Source organism: Typopeltis vanoorti, chromosome 4 (genome assembly GCF_054136105.1).
Source record: "Typopeltis vanoorti isolate ZY-2024b chromosome 4, IOZ_Tvanoo_1.0, whole genome shotgun sequence".
Lineage (NCBI taxonomy): Eukaryota > Metazoa > Arthropoda > Arachnida > Uropygi > Thelyphonidae > Typopeltis > Typopeltis vanoorti.
In genome coordinates, this window is record NC_143552.1 from 129,466,870 (window position 1) to 129,484,474 (window position 17,605).

The 17,605-nt window shown below is 35.3% G+C and overlaps 1 protein-coding gene across 1 annotated transcript in view; it reads right to left on the bottom strand.

Moving 5' to 3' along the window:
• Positions 1 to 17,605, bottom strand: part of LOC150107671 (uncharacterized) — a 236,160-nt gene that overhangs the window by 114,350 nt on the left and 104,205 nt on the right. The window contains exon 8 of the mRNA XM_090392165.1: positions 7,594 to 8,121. Within this exon, the coding sequence (XP_090248291.1) occupies positions 7,594 to 8,121 (528 nt within the window). The remainder of the gene's footprint in view (positions 1 to 7,593; positions 8,122 to 17,605) is intronic.

The following is a 17,605-nucleotide window of genomic DNA, read 5'->3' on the forward strand; positions in this document are numbered from 1 at the left end:
TACATTGGAGAAACAGGACGGACAATCCCTATACGCAAGAAAGAACACATTAGACACATTAAATATAACCATTATGGTGAAGCAGGCCTCTCAGACCATGCACTCAACACCTTACACCAAATCAACTGGAAAAGCACCTGCTCCTTACACCGCACAAAAACATGGTATGAAAGAAAATTTAAAGAATCCTGCGAAATCCTGATAAACCACCCAAATATCAACAATAAAGATGGTATGAAAATTCCAAGGATCTGGATGGCACACATTCAGCCAACCTAATTTGAAAGATTCAACATAAGTCAGGACTCTAGCCAATCTGCTATTATTAGAAACCATTCCACTCCAACTGGCTGGAATGATGTTAATATATGTATATAGTAGACAACACAAATAATAGGACCCTAGCGTTGATGTATAATTTTTTTTTTTTTTTTTTTTTTTCCACTAGAGGTCAGGCCAACAAATTGTGGTAGCGGTCAGTCAGTGTCTTTAACGAACCAGTATGATTGTAGTATAGCTTGTTTCTTGTGTATATTTGTACGCGCCAGAAGATGACCTTGACATAAAGGTCGAAATGTCAAATTGTAAAATTTTAGTAATAGTAAACTAAAGTTTTTATTCAAACACGGTAGTTGTCTCCATAATTTCCAAAAATGCATTAGAACAATAAGTCTTATAACTCATACAGCAAAACTTTTGGCAGAAATAATTTTAGAGAGAATTAAGAATAAAATAGATAAAAATAAAAAGAAATGAATGAGGAACAGTTTGGATTCCAAACCAACAGAGGAACTAGAGAGGCTATAACTTGTCTAAGAATTATTGGGGAGAAAACACTAAACCATGGTGGAAAGTTGTTTGGGGGATTTCTAGATTTTGAAAAGGCATTTAATACAGTGAAACATAAAAGGCTTTTTGACATTCTAGAAAATATTGATATTGACTGTTATGACTTGGAAATTTTAAAGAGATTATATTGGTCACAAACAGCGACAGTATGTGTAAATGGAGAGGAAACAGGAGAATTCCCAGTGGAGAGAGAGGAGTTAGACAAGGATGCAAGTTATCACCATTATTGTTTAACCTTTATAGTGAACAGATGCTTAGAGAGCCACTTGAGGATGTAGAAGAAGGAATAAAAATAAATGGAAGAATCATTAATAACTTAAGATATGCGGATGATGTAGTGGTGATGGCAGAAAGTGAAAATGGATTACAACAAATTGTTCAAAGAATTGAAAACTCTTGTAAAGAATATGGACTAAGGATTAACACAAAGAATGGCAGAAAAATAGGAGATAATGTAAAGATAAGATGCGGAGGAAAGATTTCAATATTTAGGTAGCTGGAACACAGAGAAAGGAACTTCAGAATTGGACATTAGAAATAGAATAGGCAAAGCGAAATCGGCATTTATGGAAATAAAGAGAATTTTAATAAACAAGAACATTAAAATAGGTGTTAGAATTGGAATAGTTAAAGCAACAGTTTGGAGTATTGCAAGTTAAGGAAGTGAGTCATGGACACTCAGAAAGAGAGATATGGAAAGAATTAATGCATTGAAAATGTGGTGTTATAGAAAGATGGAAAAGATTAGCTATACAGAGAGAATATCAAATCAAGAAGTTTTAAGAAGAGTTGGGATGGAAAGAACACTGCTCAAGAATATTATGCAAAGAAAGACCAAATTTGCAAGGCATCTTCTGAGAGGTTCTTCGGGACACCTGATAAGAACTATATTACAAGGGAAAGTTGAGGGGAAGAGAAGACGTGGAAGACCAACTAAAGAGTGGTTCAATGACATCGTTGAATGGACTGGTTTAAGAATGATGGAAGTGACAGACAGAGAGAAATGGAAAAGAGCTGCTCATCTGCTGCTGCAACCCTCTTGCTAGAGGATGCTACTGGACGACGACGACGACAGCCTTGGTGCATCTTTTGGAAAACCAAGGTTTAGGGAGTGGCAAGTCAGAGTATTGTGGGGAATGTACAATTCCATGCCAGTGAGGGTTACTTTGGTTATGAGTTCGGTGCATGTGTTTGGGTTGGAAGGTCGGAAGCAATAGCCTAACCATGGGAATGAGGCATAGAAGTTGCGGAGGCTGTCCCAATTGGCACTATCATAATGCCAAACTACTCTTGTATGGGAGTGGTTGTGTAAGTGTTGTTGCATGGGGGAGGAGATGAGCACTAGGTTATGGTCAGAATTGCATAGAGGCCCTCTACGTTCACTGTGTATTTGGAAGGGTCATTGGTCAGGAAGAGGTCTAGGGTATTTGGAGAGTGGTTTGGGTTATCAGGTATTCTGGTTGGCATCTGAACTAGTTGTGTAAGGTCATTGGTGATGGCGAATGTTTCAGCATCTCTGCCTGCAAGATCTGTACAACTGGAGGAAGAAAGCCAGTTGGTGTTGTGTACATTAAAATCTCCAGGAGGATAACATGATGGTACTACTACATTACTATATGAAAAATTTATATCATTACTGCCTTCTTATTGACAGTTTTCCTCTCAATTAATTTGTTATCCATCAGGATTCCAATATTGTTATCTCAGTCTTCCTCTGCATCTTTTTCTTGTCATCCTGGTGAAAAAAAAAGCCACTGTTTTGCTAACCTTTCTTCTGCTATTCTGTTTAAGTGACCATACAACATGAGGTTAGCTCTGCTCACACACTCCTAAATCAAGTTCCTTCATAATATCCTCATTTTTAATATGATACTACCATTAATGCCATCTTTTTAATACACATCTTTCTCAGAATTTTCATATCTGTGGTCTTCTTGGATCAAACATTTTATTTCGAACTCAGCTCTCAGGTCCATAAGTTAAAGTTGGTTTGAACTAGGGATGTGCCAAATATTTGGTTTTCCATATGTATTCAGCTGATTCAGAGTGTTTTACAAATTTCAGTTTGGTCAAATCAGTACAAAGATTCAATATTCTGCCTGTAAAGTAGAAAAATTTATGACATGCATTATAACAAATGCAACAAATTTGGGAAAAGTTTCCCCTTATCCTGCGTTACAGCATGCAAAGGCTTGTTGCATGCAGTCTGTTTTATTTTAGTTTACATTCTGAAGAAGACTTAAAATATTGAAAAAGAGTACAATTATGGCTATGAATAATTAATATATATATATATATATATATATATATATATATATAAGAAATAGTTCTGGACCCTTCACACTTGAACAACAATCTAAGCTACAATTTGCCTGATTCCCATAGTGCAGTAATCCAATACTGGCACTCTAAAATTAGCTGTCACACACATTCAACTCATGCAAACAGTAGCACGTGGTCACCTATTCAAATATGACTGTTACTATTCTGCTTCTTTTTATTAAGCTGGAAAGTCCATGTTTTTTACCTTGTTATTTTTATAAGTCTTATGTTATTTCTTTCTCACCTGAAGAAGTCGGAACACCGATGAAACTAGTCGTGCTTTATTAAAGGTTTTTGTTATACTTTCTAGGGTTCTAGCCGGTTAAATTTTAATTTTATAAATGTATACATCCCGAGTCAATCCTAATTACTACAATATATATATATATCTTCTTCATTCCTGTCATATCGAGGCAGCTGGCTTATGGTTCTTAATTTCTCTCTTATTATATTATTGATAAACTTGAAATGATGGTTATTATAATGTATATTTCATATGGACACTTATGAAAAATAGTGATTTGATAAAAAATTTGATGAAATAAGACATCTGATTGATATTATATGATTAGCACAACCGTACATATCTTTTGTTGTATATGCATAAAAATAATAAAAATATAGAGAGAATGCAAGGAAAACATGAATATAAGGAATTGCAAGGCATCTTATTCAAGAATGAGAATTTAGGAGATTATGTTTCACTTGCTGCTACAGTGGTGTTTGAGTTTGGCAGTATATGGCTCAAATGTTGGTATTTTAGCATTCCTATTGTGTTAGAGTAACAACTTCAATTTAATATAAACCAAATAATCATCAGACATTTCAACCTTCAAATAAATGTCATCACCTGGAGAGAGAGAGAGAGAGAGAGAGAGAGAGAGAGAGAGAGAGAGAGAGAGAGAGAGAGAGAGAGTGTGTGTGTGTGTGTGTGTGTGTGTGTGTGTGTGTGTGTACACAAAGAGACAAGCTATATTAGAATACATATAGTAAGCTAAAGTCACACAAATTTGGTCAACTGTTTTGCCTAGTGTGACACCACTACCACCCTGCTTACTGGAGGCCTTAAATGGTATGTAATAAATAAAGTATAGTATGTAATAAATAGATAGTAATAAATAAACAGATAGTATGTAATAAATAAAGTTTAAAAAAATATCAAATTAATAAAAACAGAAGAAAAAAATCCTTGTCCACCCACAGTACAAATGTACCATAGATTTAAAGAAATCTTTCGTGGGTGGGACTCACAAAAAAAAGTATGAAAGATTCTCCTAAGAACAAGAATCCATCCATCTATTCATTGAACATAATCCAATGCCATATGGATGATGTTCAATGTTGTTCAGTGATGCACCACACCAGCCAGTCCTTGCCAGATGGTCCTGTTGTATGCTTTTCTGGATGCTTCAACTGAAGATCCATCTCACTGATGGTCTACCCTTCCTCTTTTTCCAGGAACTTTGCCTTCTATTACTGTTTGAGAAGTCTTCCTTCAATCCTTTCAATGTGTCCAAAGTATTTTAACTTTCGTCTATCAATATCCTTAAGGAGCCATAAAGTTTTAACGATCCTTTCACCCACTCGTCTGCCCACCTTTCATATATATCCTCAACAGCCTTCTGTAACACCACATCTCAAAAGTAGCTATCCTCTTCCTATCAGAATTCTTTAGATTCCAAGTCTCACATCCATAAGCTGCTGTTGGAAAAACAGCTATTTACAAAATCCTCAACTTTGTTCCTGTGGAGATAGATCCATCCTTCCAGATTTTAGACAAGTTTTCTGACTGTTCCTAATCTTCTGAACAGCAATTCTTTACATTAATAATGGATTCAAAGTACTTGTTGACTTCCTCAATTCTTTCTAATTGTTTCTCAGGAGTTTCCCTGTTTATATTTCCTTGGAGAACCATAATCTTTTTCTTGCTAGGACTGAGCTGAAGTCCTCTGTTCTTACTGATTTCATTAATTTTGTCAAAGACTTATTCTAGTTCTTTTTTGTCATTACCAAGGAGTACTGTATCATCGGTGTACCTCAGATTACTGATCAATCTACTGCTTATCATAATTCCTGTCTTAAGCTCATCCAATGCTACGTGCATGATGTCCTCAGCATTGATACTAAACAATGGTAATACCAAGTAATGACCTTTCCAACCTGAAGCCAGTCAGTTAATCCAACACCTGTTGGATTAACTGACTGGCTAATCCGACAGGTAACTATCAACCTGATAATGTGTTGAGGAAAACCCATTAATTTTATTTCTTCCCAAAGTTTCACATGCTGAACACAGTCAAAAGATTTAGAATAGTCTATGCGAAATTACCATAGACAGCCTAAATTATTTATACTTTTTGATTATCTATCTAATGCAAAGAATCTCATCTGTGGTACCCTTATCTTTTCTACAGTCCACTTGTTCCTCAGGCATCTCTGCCTCAACTTTGGTCTTAATCCTATTTAGAATGATCTTTAATAAAATCTTACTTGCATGAGAGATTAAACTAGTAGTTGTGTAGTTCTTGCAATCCTTCCTATCCCATTTTTTGTGTATGAAAACTAACTTCTTCCAGTCTGGGCCATGATCCTGTCTCCCATATCCTTGTAATCAATCTATGAAACACTCTTATTCCTCCACCTATGGTCTTAACTCTGCTGGGATTCCATCTGCACCTGGGCCTTATTGTGGGTAACCTGTTTAACTGCCCTTTCAACCTCATGTCTATGTGGAGGAAGTTCCATATCAAAATTTTCCTGGTGAGAGGGCTCCTCCAAATTTTCTTTTATCCTCTCTGCTGTACAGTTCCTCACAGTATTCTTTCCATCTGTTTTTGATTTCCAGTTCTTCTATTACTGCTCCATTCCTGTCTTTGATGACACATATTCAATTTGGGTATAAACCTGTTCTTTAGGTCATGAACTAAATGAAACATCGTTTTATAATTGTGTCTCCTCCTGCAGAACTATATCTCTTCACATTTTATCATCATCAGCCATTTTCTGTCCACTGCTGGACGAAGATCTCCCTCAAAGTCCTCCATTCATTTTTATCTTGAGTATTTCTATGCCACTGAGTTCCAGCCATCTCTTTATTCTCATCCTTCCACCATCTCTTTGGTCTTCCTGTAGCTCTGTCTCTCTCTCTTTCCATCTCTAGGATATCATTCTGATATCAACTTTGACCATTTTTGAGTGTTACTTTTTGCAATATGACCTGCCCACTGCCATTTGGATCTTTTAATGGCTGTTATGTCACTCAGCCTAGTCTGAGCTCTGACCCAAGTATTGTACTTTCCGTCTACAATGGTAATACCAAGTAACGATCTTTCCATTTTCCTCTGGGTAATCCTCAACTTGTTCATCAATTTATTAGTCAAAGTCCATGTTTCACTTCCATATATTATGAGTGGAAGTATACAACTGTTGAATATTTTTCTTTTCCGATGCATATTATATTAGTGAGATTATGCCACAAGAAACTGATAAGGCTAGGGATCTTGGAGGTATGGTGGATTGGAATTTGAAGTTCAAAGGTCACACAGCAAAAACTGAAACACAACTCAGAGGATAACTGTGATGTTGAAATGAACACTGACATGTAAAGATAAGGAAGTCATTTTGCCTCTTTACAAGGTGTTGATACAACTGCACCTGGAATACTGTGTGCAGATGTAGTCTCCTGGGTTCAGAGCAGATAAAGAAGTTGTGGAACCATCATTTCCAGATCTCAAATCACATTCACTCCCAAAGCACATTCCACTAATATAGTATACAGATCTCTGCACTCTGTATGCTTGCTAATTTTTGCTTGTTCTTAATAAAAAAAATTAGTAATGTCAGCTATAAGCTGAAGAAGACTTCAAGAAAGACTTTTAAATTAAGTAAATCACACAATAAATTCACATATGAAAAGCAATTAGGATGTAGATTTGCAATTTGGAATTCTGAAAAACTAGAGAGAAAGAGAGACAGACAATTTTAGGCTCATATTTGGATTCAGAACATCAAAATTAATCAATCCCACCTACTTTTGCTTCACAGCAAAATAAAAATTTCCAACTTGCTGCGCAACTGCATCATTATTTAAAATGTTTCCAAAAATTCTGATGAATTATAATATATATATATATATATCTAAAAAGTTGTATATTTTAAAATGAATGTGATTAAAATAAAAATTTTGTATTTAAAGAAAATTAAAAATTTTTATTTTCTGTTGATAAGTTCTGCAGTCTTTCATACAAAATAGATTGCAAAATTTATAATATACCAGTCTCGTATATGTTAAAGGTTGAAAAAAAAGAAAAACTTAATGGATTATTAATTAAGAAATATATGTGTCTCGGATATATTATGCTAATATTTTCTAAATAACTAAGAATTCATTTATTAAGATCTCACAGATATATCCTCACTCACCGGAAATGGATCTGGTCCTTCTTGAATCACAAAACCTTCAATAACATGTGTCAAGACATGTGGCTTCACAATTGCTTTTTGAGGATGCTTTTCTTTTATGGCTATATCAAGAGGAGGAGCAGGAACATCTTTATTCGGTATCTTACTTAAAGCAAATTCTTTTGTTTCTGGTACAGTTTTCACTTGGTCATTGTTGTTGTTGTTGTTTACATGTGTTATTGGAGGAGTTGCACATATGTTTGTTGCCGTGGTTCCAACCGATACAAATTTTGGTGTTACATTTTGAACTGGCTGTCCATTATCACGTTTCTGTATCTGAGAATGTTTAGAATCTGTAGCAGTAGCTTTGCTTTGTGTAGCTGTACTTTTCATTTCAGGTGTTGGTTTAGTCTGGTTAGCAGCATCTGCCTTCAGTTGCTGGGGAGGCTGCGTCTGGGTCTGAGTAGTTGCTGTCTGAAGAGAGAAATTTTGGCTATTAGCAGCTGGTAATGGAGATCGATTATTCTGAGTACGAGAACGCTGCTTGCCCTGAGCAGACAAAAAAAAAAGTTATGATTAAATGAAAAAATGTAATATGAAAAATGAAAGAAGTTTAAGTGAAAATAATAATTCTCTAATAGTAATTTAAGAACAGATTGACTTCCAGTATTCGGGAATTTTTAATTCTGTGTATTAAGGCTTAAGTGCTGGGAAAAACTCATGATAAAAGTTTAATGGAGTGAAACAGCACTAAGAAATGATTAAAAGTAGTATTTAATGCTTCTAATATTTCATCTCAGTTACAGAGACATCATCAGGGAGTACAAAATGAGATAAAACTTCTGAAAATATGAGAAACACTAAAACTTTGAGATCCCAGTTTACATCCTAGGCCACCGACAGGTATCCACAGAGGGTGCCCACCTAGTTAGAACTCAAATCTTTCTTCCATGTGTTTTAGTTAGTTTTGTGCTGCCTTTGTTGTGTGTGTGTTACAAATCCCATTTTATACTCCCTGATGATGTCTCTGTAACTGAGATGAAATATTGGAAGCATTAAATACTACTTTTAATCTTTTCTTAATGCTGTTTCACTCCATTAAACTTTTATCATGAACTTTTAATTCCACAAATTCTTAAAATGGCATTTTATGGTAATTATCTTAGTTAATAAAAATCTACAGCTATTATATGCTGATTTCCATTTTCAATTCATAACAAAACATCATATAATATAAAACTCAGTATTGGTTAGGAACTTTGTCTCTTTTCAGTTACAATTTTTTAATATTTTTGTTTGGATTTAAGATCTAAAACTTGGTGTGCAAATAAAAATTGACAAACTAGGACATATATGCATGTTTGAAATATTATACATGTTACTTAATAAACAAAAGTGAGAGATTACATTCACTCAGTGAATGTAATCTCTCACTGAGTCATCCTTTCTTTTAGTATTGCATGGTGATCAGCATTCATTTGAGAAATTATGGACTTTACAACCGTGTTATAAATTATATTTATAAATTATAAATTATATATAAGTTCTTTTTGCTATACTCTCTGGTATTAATTTGGTCTAGCTACTCACTGATGAAGCCTCAAAAAAGGCTGAAACCGGTCTGGGTAGTGACCTCCTGCCATAATGTAATAACAGCATACATTTCCTAGGAAATGTGTTTTTACATTATGAAAAATACCAAGAATGGCGATTAGAACTTTACCACCTTTGGTGCGAGTTGCCCGGCATTGTACTACATACCAGGACTACTTGCATTAGCTCACACTAGTAATCGCCGATATTTTTATAGTTTACTATATTCGGCATGAAACTCTCTGATTCCAATCTTTGAGTTTCTTATTTGGTTTTAAAACAATGTGGGATTTAATATCCCCTTAATTTAAATAAATTATATATTATTTATAACATGGTTGTAAAGTCCATAATCTCACTGAGTCATATTCAAGGAGTGATTAAAATCACGAGCCAAGGGATAACACCACGATGTGCATTATCACTTACACACATCACTGATGCATTAAAAATGTATTTTGATCTCCGTGTTTATAAGTGGTAGCAGCAGCAATACTATTCAATTTTATCAAAAATAAAACTTCTTGAGAGTTTTCCCTTGTCTTAAATATCAAATTTCATCAAAATTGGTTCATCCATTATTGAGCTGCTTCATGCAGATGTATGGACAGAAGATACTGTTCCCCTCTGATAGATGGATGAATGGCTGTTATATAATAGCAGATCAATTGTTTGGAAGCATACCCCAGAAGACTTAGAGGATTTTGTTTGTTTCCTTAAGAAGTATCACACTAAAATTAAATTCACACATCAGATATCTGTAGGAAGTAACCCATACAGGAAGATATCTCAACACCAACTCCTTTCATCATCCACATCAAAAGCTAGGACATTTTAAAAACTATGTGCTTCAGGAATCATTAAAAATTATGAAACAAAAAAGAAAAATGAATTTAATCTACTACTAAAGTCAATCAACAACAATCATGAGTTCAATGCCCGAAGGTGTCTGATGCCATCTCGATATGATTCTTCCATTGCATTTTATTTTGTGCAAGATGTCTGTTTGTGTACAGAGTTTCTGCACCATTTGAAAATGTCATCACTCCACTCTCTGTTTGGTTTTCCTCTTTTGTTCTTTCCTTCAATCATCCCAAAGAGCAGAGTTTTTCATTTTCTCTCATCGTTCATTCTACATATGTGGCCAAATAGATGTAGTTTGCTTTTGATTATTTTCTGGATCAGGTTTTCTTTTGGTTGTATTCATCTATAGATTTCCTCATTGCTCACTTTCTGGATCCAGCTTATTCTCAAGATCTTTCTATAGCACCTCCTCTTGAATGCTAATATCCTCCTTTCAGATTCTCCCAGGAGTACCCAGGTCTCACATCCATAGAGCAGGCTGCTGAAGATACAGGTTTCCACAATATGCAGTTTCATGTGTATCTTTATAGCTCAGATCTTCCATATTTTGTCCATGGCTTTTAAGATAGCTGTTGCTCTGGCTATTCTAATTTTTACCTCTACATGCACCATGTGGCATCCAAGATAAAAGTATACCACATTTTCAGGTTTAAATTTTTCTATGGTAAAATCCTTCCTACTAAATAAACAACATTGCGCTAAATAACATTACTTAAATAAACTGCTCTTCTCTGAGAAACCAATGGCAGAGTTCCAAAACATATATGCAATTTTTAAAACAGCTGCACATTAGAAATGCTTTCAAATCAGTTCACATAGTACAGAATTTTCTAAATTTACCTAAAGACAGTGTTCCTTTTGAGAAACACTCTGAAGCACAGGATTCCACGTTCTTGTGGCAAAGCATACGTTGGTCAAACTGGAAGAAGTTTTGAAATCTTTAAAAAATAACACCTAAGTGACACTGAATACAAAAGAAAAGATAAAAGTGATCTCACTTAAGACATTTTCTTAAAACATTATAAAATAAATTGCCAGAAGACAATCACTTAATAAAGACATTTAAGAAGTCCTCTGAAGTCATAATCGCAAAGCATCGTAAACAGTAATCAAGGCTTCATATCACTTAACATTCAGAATTCTTTCATACAACTATGTAACTTATCACATCTCCATTACACCAATATCAAGCATAGGCTATTCAATCTTGGACAACACTGAATGGCTTACATGTGATATGACTCACAGGGCTAATTCATATAATTCTTGTCATACTTTTCAAAAAAACAACTGCTGTTAGAGTTCTCAATTTTTTGTTGAGCATATAGCACAGTTAAACATACAGAAGTTTACATTTTTAGGTTAAACTGTACATTAATCTAAAATAATTCCTGCCAACATAGCAGAATTTACACACAAAATTGAGATATAATGTGAAAACAGTGGTAGTGGCTTTAGACAATATGATGTGGAAGCTGACAGGATGAGATAATTAGTTGGGTATTGCAATAGGTCAGGAATGTGGAAGGCAGAGACAAAGAAATGTACAGTAAGGTCCCACTTTATGATGTTTTGCTTTGCGATGATCTGCTCATATAATGATTTTCAATTATGACTCATACCCATTTATACAACACTACAGATGCAAATCAACTAACATGCAGGTTATGTGGACTCTGTTTATTTATGACATAGTTGCTTACTTGATCTTCTGTGTTTTGGTGTTTCAATGTGAATTATAAACTGTTTATAACTATTATTTTATTGTTGTTAATAATGGCAGAGAAAGTCAAAGTATGGGTATTGTTATTGCTGTTTCCAGTGGGAAAAAAGACTCGGAAATTTATTACATTAGATACGAAGATCATCATCATCATCATCATCAAATTCCTGCCATGTACCCTCAAGGGGTGTACAGGATATGACAGTACTACATGAAAAAATTACATCATTACTAACTTCCTATCTACAATTTTCCTCCAAATCAGTCTGTTACTTGTCAAGACTCCAACATTATCAGATCTTATATTTCTATCGTCTAAGGCACTTTGTACCGTATCTATCCACCTATATCTTGGTCTTCCTCTGGGTCGTTTTCCTGCCAAACTGGCAGAGAACACTTGTTTTGCTAATCTTTCCTCTCCCATTCTATTTAAGTGACCATACCATCTGAGATTAGCTCTGCTAACGCATTCCTGGATGCTGACAATGTCAAGTTCTTTCCTAATATCCTCATTTTTAATATGATATTGCCATTGATGCTATCTGTTCACGCCTCTAATCTTTCTCAGGACTCTCATATCTGCGGTCTCTAGTCTTTGGTCAAGTGTTTTACTTCTGACCCAGCTCTCAGATCCATAAGTTAAAATTGGTTTGAACACAGTCTTGTATACAGCTAATTTAGTGTTCCAACTAATTTCTTTCTTATTCCATATGAATTTATTCAATTGACTTCCCACGATACCAGCTTTGCTGATTCTGTTGTCTATTTCTATATTTAGTTTACCATCTTCAGTAAAAATTGTGCCTAAGTAGCTGAAATGTTTTACTTGTTCCACTGGTTCTCCATTCACAACACAGTTGACATTTTCAATGATTCTGCCTATTTTCATTGTCTTTGTCTTTTTATTGCTGACCTTCATACCATATCTATTACAACAGCTATTCAATTTAGTCAGAGAATCTTGCAGACTTGTAGCGGATTTATTTAGAAGTATAACATCATCCGCATAAAGCAAAGAGCTGACATTAACATCTCCAATTTTGATATCAGGTTTAATACCACATTCCTTCATAATGTGATCCACATAGATAATGAATAACAGAGGGGATAATGTACATCCTTGTCTCACACCAGATTTAACATTAAACCATCTTCCTGTACTTCCTTCAATTCTAACTGCTGACTCACAACTCAAATAAAGACTAAGTATTGCTTGATATAATGCCCCATTGACACCATATAACTGCAGCGTATTGAATAGCTTCTCTCTTGGCACCTTGTCATATGCCTTTTCCAAATCAACAAAACTTAAATACAGATCTTTGTTATATTCCCATGCTTTCTCGACTATTTGTCGTAAAGTGAAGATCTGATCCTGACAACCTCTATTTGGCCTGAATCCAGCTTGTTCTTCACCAAGCTTTTCTTCCACAATTCTTCTCAACCGTTTCTCAAGTATACTTGCATAGATCTTGCCAGGAACACTCAGTAGGGAAATACCTCTGTAATTCTCACATTCAGTTTTATTTCCCTTTTTATATATGGGTACTATGAGAGCTCTACTCCAATCATCGGGAATTCGTCCCTCTGTCCAGGCTTTCTGAACTATGCAGTGCAGCCACTGTAAGACTCTTATACCACCATACTTCAGCATTTCTGGTCGAATATCATCTACTCCTGCTGCCTTTCCACATTTCAAGCCTTTGATGGCTTTTTCTACTTCAAGTATGGATATGTATTCCTGACTGCATGCCTGGTCAGTGTTTTTTATCACTGTGCTGTCATCACTGCTTGTTTCATTTAGCAGTTTTTCAAAGTAATTACTCCATACTTCAAGGATATCTTTTTCTCCTGTTTTCATTTCACCTTTATCATCTCTAATTCCTTTTACAGCACTCTTTCCTCCATTCCTAAGCTTCTTCAACAACCTCCAGAATATTTTGCCACCTTCTTGATATTTATTTTCTATATTCTTGCCAAAGTCCTCCCATGATTTTTGTTTAGCTAGTTTTACACACTGTTTAGCTTTCTTACATTTGTCTCTGTATTCTGTAAGAGTAAAAGCTGACTTATTTGCCAGGAACTTTTGATATGCTTTCTTCTTTTCCTTCACTGCCTCTTTAACTTCCTGTGTCCACCAGGGAGTTCTGATTTTTTTATCTTTGCACACAACCTCACCACATGCCTCTCTGGCAGAATCAATCAATGTTTCCTTCAGAGTTTGCCACTGAATCTCCAAGGTTTGATTCCTGTTCTCAAACTCTTTCATTTTCTATTCAATAATATTTCTGTATTTTAGTCTACAGTTTACATCTGAGAGCTGCTCAACTTTTATTCGCTTCAAAACTTTCTTACATGTTATTCTTTTCAATATGAAATTCAATTTTATCCTGCTCAAGACTAAATAGTGATCACTTCCAATTTCAAATCCTCTGTACACTCTGGTGTCCTGCACCAGGGAGAAAACATCACTATCAACAATAACATAGTCAATGAGACTTTTCTTATTCCTAGCCTCTTCTCTCCATGTGAATTTGTGCACATTTTTATGTTGGAACATGGTGTTAGTAATAACCAGTCCATGTCCTGAGCAGAAATCCAACAGATATTTGCCATTATTATTAGCTTTGCTCTTTTCTCCAAATTTTCCCAAAATATTTTTGTATGTCTCACAATCATTTCCTACTCTACTATTTAGATCCCCAACAAGGACCAACTTTTCCTTTTTCATTGTGTCAGTTGCTTTTTCTAAAGCCTCAAAAAATTCCTCCACTTCTACCTTAGTAGAGCCTTCTGTGGGACCATAGGCACAAATAAGTCTCATTGTCCAGTTCCCCATTCTCATATTTGCCCACATTACTCTACTTGAGACTGACTGCCATTCAAGAAGATTAGCCTCGTATTTTGTGTTGAATACTATGGCTACTCCTTCTTTTCCTTGATTGTTATTGCCTGAATATAACATTTTGTATTTATTGCTCAGAAAGATCTCACCAGTTTTGGTCTTTTTTGTTTCAGTCACCCCTATTATGTCGATCTGGTACTTATCTAATTCCTCAGCTAGCTCCATTTCTTTGCCATTCAGGCTTCTTACGTTGATAGTACCGATCTTTAACTCTGGTGATGTTGAGTTGGGGTTTGTTTTCAGATTTGTTCCAGTAGCTGACTTTTCGCTGTTCGCCCTGGTTCCCTGGCGAAAACAACGGGGGCCTTGTTTAACCGGGCGACGCCCCAGCCGGCATGAAATTTTGTCATGTTGTACCATCATTTTTTATTTTGGTTTAACCAATAAGAATACAATTTGGTCGGCTAAATCCCAAATTGCCAGCCCATCCTCGTTCGTTCAGTATCAAAGTAGATACCCAACAGGGTGCACCACGAGAAGGTGAGGATTGGACATTAGGTCAGAAGCCCTGGTCGGTTCTCCGCATTCCTTTAAAGGCTATGTGGAGGTCTCCTCTCAGTTATACAGCTTTGACCCTTAAGCACCCCCGAGATACGAAGATTAAAATTATTAAATTTAGTTCTGAGGCATATTTTAGACCAATATGCTTCTTACAAAGAAATGCAGAGAAAAGAAAAGACGATCTACCATTCAATGTTTCTTTTTCGTTTGCAAATATTATTCCTTTTCATCTGCATAACTGATGTAAACGAATGCGTCATCAGTTACATACATATATGATTACTTTAAAATATTATTATTATTTTTACATAACACTTCCATTACCAAACCATTACATGCATCCACAAATAAGGGGGGATGCAATGATTTGCTTCATGATGAAATTCACTATATGACAGCGGTCTGAAACCTAACATGTCACATGACTGGGGTACACCTGTTATAGACAAACTGGCTCAGTGAGCAAAAGAGGGGTGATTTTAATTATGGTAATACTGATTGGCACAAAGAGAGAGCATCTGGGAATAAATAAATAAATAAATTGAGTTCTTGAGAGACAATGCACCGTGAGAAAAAGATATATGTGGAACTACAAGTTTACGTAGTGTTGTGTCGTATCTCTGATATTGATATATCGAGGCAATATAATTAACTTTATCCTTTCCTACTTCAGCTGCTATATCAAATTCTATTGCATATACCGCTTTGTTTAATCGGTTGCGTCATTGTTATGTGATCTTCATTAATTTTAGTCTTATTGTTATGTCTCGCTTCTTTTATACCTTTTCTTACGTAATTTAACCTTTTAAGGGCCACCAGAGATTACCTGTTCCCTGAATTCTATGAGTTATCCTGGTCACTCAGGCAAAATTTATTTTTTATCTGTGCCAGCCTGAGTCTTAAAGTTAGAGATAAACTTAACCTTTAGGATAAACATAGATTATCAGGCACCACTAATAATGTTAACTGAATTCTTAGAAGTCTTGGGTTCTCTGGCTTATTTTATTTGCAGTCGTGCCCTACTATTTTCAATTGGGGTATCCCCACACACACACACACACATGATCACAGGTTCGATGTTTTATGAAGGGTCAGTCATCATGATCAGAAACATATGTAAGTAAGGAATCAAAATATTTATTAAACGCATTATATAATGCCATACAAGTTAAAATAGTTATCAATTCTAATTTAATCTTCTACCTTTCTCTCACCCTCACACTCTTAAAACAATTATGCATTGACTTCAAAATGTCAGCAAATTCAATAACTCAACATATAATACATTCTTAATTACAGCTCAATTGGACATTAAGGCATTTTAGCACAATTATAATCTTTCTCTCTCTCTCTCTCTCTCTCTCTCTCTCTCTCGGATTAATTACGACAGAATCTCTATCTAACTGAAAGTTCTTAAAGTTCATTTTTTTAAAGCATAGTCATTTACATAAATCTTAGTTCTTCACTCTTTCTTCCATTACAAATTTCAAGATGCAATCTCTTAACACTGTTAGTCAATTCTCAAAAGGGGCTAGAACAAGTGAGAGTACTTATCTATTCTTTATCGGTTTTCTTCCATCCTTCCTTCTTTGTTACAACTCTGGTTGTCTCGATCTTATCGCCACGTGGGTTACACGTGCTCGCCTGAGCTGGGTGCTATCTCTCTGCTAAGGTTTTACGATGACCTTCTCATTGACTGCTGCGGTGTCATGCTGGTACTTTTCATAAGTCAGCCCTCAAAAATGAGAGCTGAACTGCGATGAACTCTTGGAGCACATGAAGAGAAATGCAGGAACAAGAAAAAACAGGTGGATTTACTTCCGTGTTGCGGGTTTTATACGCTCTCCTAGAGCTCCACCTTTCCGAGTTTGAATTTCTCTTATCGTCTCACCCATTGGTCTCAGGCTGGGTGACTTCACTGATCAATATACGGGACTTCTTCCTTCCGGAAACGTATGCGTCATGATGTCTTCTCAGATGTGATGCCCGTGGGTGCTTATGCTGCGCTGCTCTTATAGTATTAGGGCGATCTTTGAAGAATTGAAGTCGCCTATTTCAGATCTAACAGTAGCTTGTGTCTTGTTCACATGCATGTTTTCCTGATAATGACCTCGATATAGAGGTTGAAATGTAGTGTTATTTGCTTAATTATAAGTAAAGTAATTGCCCCAACATGTATTTTTCTCTTACCATAAATCCTACACAATGAATCCACATAACATGGTTAATTTCCTTTTATATAAAAAGCTCTTATAAATGTCAACAACTTTAAGGGTCAAAAATCTATTACTTAAGAGCATTACTGTAATCCAAAGGAAGTGATGAAAATAAAATTCCTAAATTTTAAAACATTTAACCAAAGATTTAAAAAAAAAAATAAAAATGTCAAAGCAAAGTTTGCTTGTGAAGTGGCTTCACGCATAAACTTTATTTGCTTACACTTGGAT